The following is a 2,874-nucleotide window of genomic DNA, read 5'->3' as shown; positions in this document are numbered from 1 at the left end:
TGTTAGGACCCATTTACTTTGCCTACAAATATTTCCTAAGGGCATGTCCTGTAGCTTCACGGGGAACGCGGGGAGAAGCCCCGAGGAGCCCGAGGAAAAGCCCGAGGGACGCGGTCAGGATAAACGGACAGGCCCCGATCGCTGCGGGCGGCCCGTCGAGGACCTCTGGGAGGGGAACGCCAGTGCAAGGTTTGGTACAGCGGCGGCTTCCCCGCTATTGCCCCGGCCGCTGTCCCTGGGGACGGGACCAGCCTGGCAGAACGTCTGCCGCTTTCCATCGGGAAGAAAGATCAATAAGATTCCTTCCCACCCGGCATTCTATGATTCTTTTCTGTGATCCGCCATCGGTTTTCGGCCGGCAGAGAGCTAGGCTGGCAGCGCGCTGCCCTCCGCTTGCTCTCAAACTATGCTAAACCTCGTTAAATGAGTAACCAGGGAGGGCAGGCCGACCCTAGTCCCCGAGGACCGGGACTCACACTTTCCTCTCCCCTTTCCCCGCGGCGCAGGGGTGAACAAATGCGCTGCCGTCTACCTGTGCAACACCTTCACAACACATTTTATTTACACGAAATCAACTCTGGGCATTGTACATTATATACAGATATTTTCCCTTCCAACAAGGCAGAGCTTGTGCAAGATTAGTAGCATCCTCTGGAGCGTATCCGACAGTTCAAGAGAAATGTTCCCCCCTCGAGGTATCAGCTATCGGAGTCCAAGTCACTTTTCCCGTCCTCTTGTCTTTTCTCCGGAGACGTTTTAGGAGCTTTATTCCATTTTTGTACATTTTCTGACTCCTCCGAAGACGATCGTTTTTGCCTCCTCCACTTTGCCCGACGGTTTTTGAACCAAACCTGTTAAGTTAATAAATTATATTATCAGGAGGGAAAACAAAGAAGCAAACAAAATCTCAACACATTAAAAAAAAAAAAAAATCCCAGACCTGAGGACTGCCCTGAGCCCCGCCGGAGCCCGGCCCGGCCCGGAGCAGCTCGCAGCCGCGGGTGAAGCAGCGCTTGGGCGGAGGTAGCGTGGGGAGCGCTGCGAAGCGAGTGAGAAAGACTGGGCACGGCCACTGCTCGGTATGGACTCACGGCCGTGCTGTCTGCGCGACCAGCCGCCCTCGGAAGAGCGCTTGGACACAACGATACAAATAATTCGTTTCCCCACCCCCAACCTGTTGCTATCTCCTCCGGCGGCTGATCGCGGAAGGGCAGAGCCGGGATGGAGCCACACCGAGGTACCTCCAGACCGAGCACGTTTCAGTGCGAAAGAGATTGGAAAAGGGGAAAGGAAAGTGACATACCTCCACTTTTTCCTCTCTTAAGTGCACCCTTCTGGCCAGCTGTTCCCTGGTGCCCACGTCCGGGTACTTTGTTTCCTGGAAGAGGTTTTCAAGCGCTTCTAGCTGCTCGTCAGTGAAGATGGTCCGATGCCGTCTTTTTCGCCTGCAGTGCAGCTGGTTCAGCAACTGCAGCTCCGTCCGGGACAAAGTGCCCACATTCATGTAGGGCAACATCTGATGGGGAACAGGGGACATCAGGACTGACCCAGTGCCCTCGTAACCTACGGACAGACAGATGAGAGGACGACAGGCTTTGCATGAGATCGCTACTCCCCCCACCCTGAGAAAAAGCCACTCGTCCCCTCGCCGCCCATCCGCGCTCCTTTAGGTCGCCAGCTCCCCGACACCCACTCCTGCCCCGCGGCCGTGAGAACAAAGAGCCCCCGTCCAGCCCAAGCCAGGCCGGGCCAGCTTACCTGCGGAGGGGACGCAAGAGCATTGCTGGGTTCCCAGGGGCGGCACCGCCCCGCAGCACGAAGGACCCACGGGCGACGCCGGCACATGCAGCTGTCCGTAGTAGTAGTTGTTGTAGCCGAGCCGAGATCCGGTGACGGCTGGCGGCAGCGCGGAGGCGGGTGCCACCGCCCGGGAGTAAAATCCGCCGTAGTCAGAGGCGCTGCCGTAGAGAGAATCCCCGTGGAGGCTGGGGAAGACGACGGGGGCGGCGGCGCTCGGTGGGGGCAGCAGCACCGAGTCCTTGCAGCGAGGTCTGGCCGCCAGTATATTGTCGATGCTGAACATGCTCACAGGCATGCCCCAAACCGTGCCGGGGCAGGGCAGCGGAGATCGGCCCGGGGGAGGAGGGAGGGAGGGTAGGTGGTGGTGGTTGTGGAGGCGGGGGAGAGGCTGGAGAGACACTAAACCGAAACTTTTCGGAGAAATTTTAAGAAGAGATCGGAGCGAAAAGAACGGAACTTTTTCCTAGGGCAGCTTGCGAGCAGAGTGTGCGTGTGTGCCTGTGCATGAGTGTGTGTGTGTGTGTGTGTGTGTGCGTGTGCGCAGGATCCACCCCTGGAACTTTCCCCCCTCAACTCTCGCCTGTTTACTGATCTCAACCGAGAGGGCTGCATGGAGTATAATACATCTGAACCTCTTCCCTTTTTTATACCCAGGCGACGTCATCCTGGATTTAGTTCCTGGTAATATGCAGATGACAAACAAAACTCCCTTTGCATTTTTTTTTCCTTCCAATTTTTTTTTTTTTTTTTTTTTTTTTGTGAGGAAGAGGTGGGGATTACACAAAGGAGTGAAAGGAGACTGGGTCTGTTTATTGAGAATTAATGAAATTAACGTAATCCTTTCCATTAGTGGGCTTTTTGAAAGGCCCCAGATTTAGGCTTGATCTTTGCTGCACCGGCTAATTGCCCAAGTTAATCTTATTAATGCTATTGTGCAGAAGTGGTTAGCAGCTCCTAGCCTTGTCTATTATGCACCTACTTTGCTAGTGTTAGTTCACATTAGTGGGTGCGATTTCCTCTGTCTGAAGCTGAGATTCATTATTTCTGCTTTGAATTAGTTAAAAAGCACTTTTA

At 54.8% G+C, this 2,874-nt stretch overlaps 1 protein-coding gene across 1 annotated transcript; it reads right to left on the bottom strand.

The window, feature by feature from the left end:
- Nucleotides 1-537: 537 nt before the first annotated feature.
- On the bottom strand, nucleotides 538-2,316 carry GSC (goosecoid homeobox). Its single transcript, XM_064153064.1, has 3 exons — nucleotides 1,759-2,316; nucleotides 1,304-1,563; nucleotides 538-851 (listed from the first exon to the last, which is right to left on the bottom strand). The coding sequence occupies exons 1-3, from the start codon at nucleotides 2,093-2,095 to the stop codon at nucleotides 699-701; spliced, it is 750 nt and encodes a 249-aa protein (XP_064009134.1). The 5' UTR covers nucleotides 2,096-2,316; the 3' UTR covers nucleotides 538-698.
- Nucleotides 2,317-2,874: the final 558 nt, after the last annotated feature.

Source organism: Pogoniulus pusillus, chromosome 1, assembly GCF_015220805.1.
Source record: "Pogoniulus pusillus isolate bPogPus1 chromosome 1, bPogPus1.pri, whole genome shotgun sequence".
Classification (NCBI taxonomy): Eukaryota; Metazoa; Chordata; class Aves; order Piciformes; family Lybiidae; genus Pogoniulus; species Pogoniulus pusillus.
The sequence above is the reverse complement of the archived record's forward strand: the minus strand, read 5'-3'. Positions and strand labels throughout refer to the sequence as shown.

Excerpts from the sequence above, each read along its gene's own strand:
- GSC (XM_064153064.1), bottom strand. The coding sequence starts at position 2,095 with ATGCCTGTGAGCATGTTCAGCATCGACAATATACTGGCGGCCAGACCT. Across the intron at positions 1,564-1,758 it reads CTCTTGCGTCCCCTCCGCAG|GTTACGAGGGCACTGGGTCA; the intron begins GTAAGCTGGCCC and ends GTCTGTCCGTAG. Across the intron at positions 852-1,303 it reads TAAGAGAGGAAAAAGTGGAG|GTTTGGTTCAAAAACCGTCG; the intron begins GTATGTCACTTT and ends TTAACTTAACAG.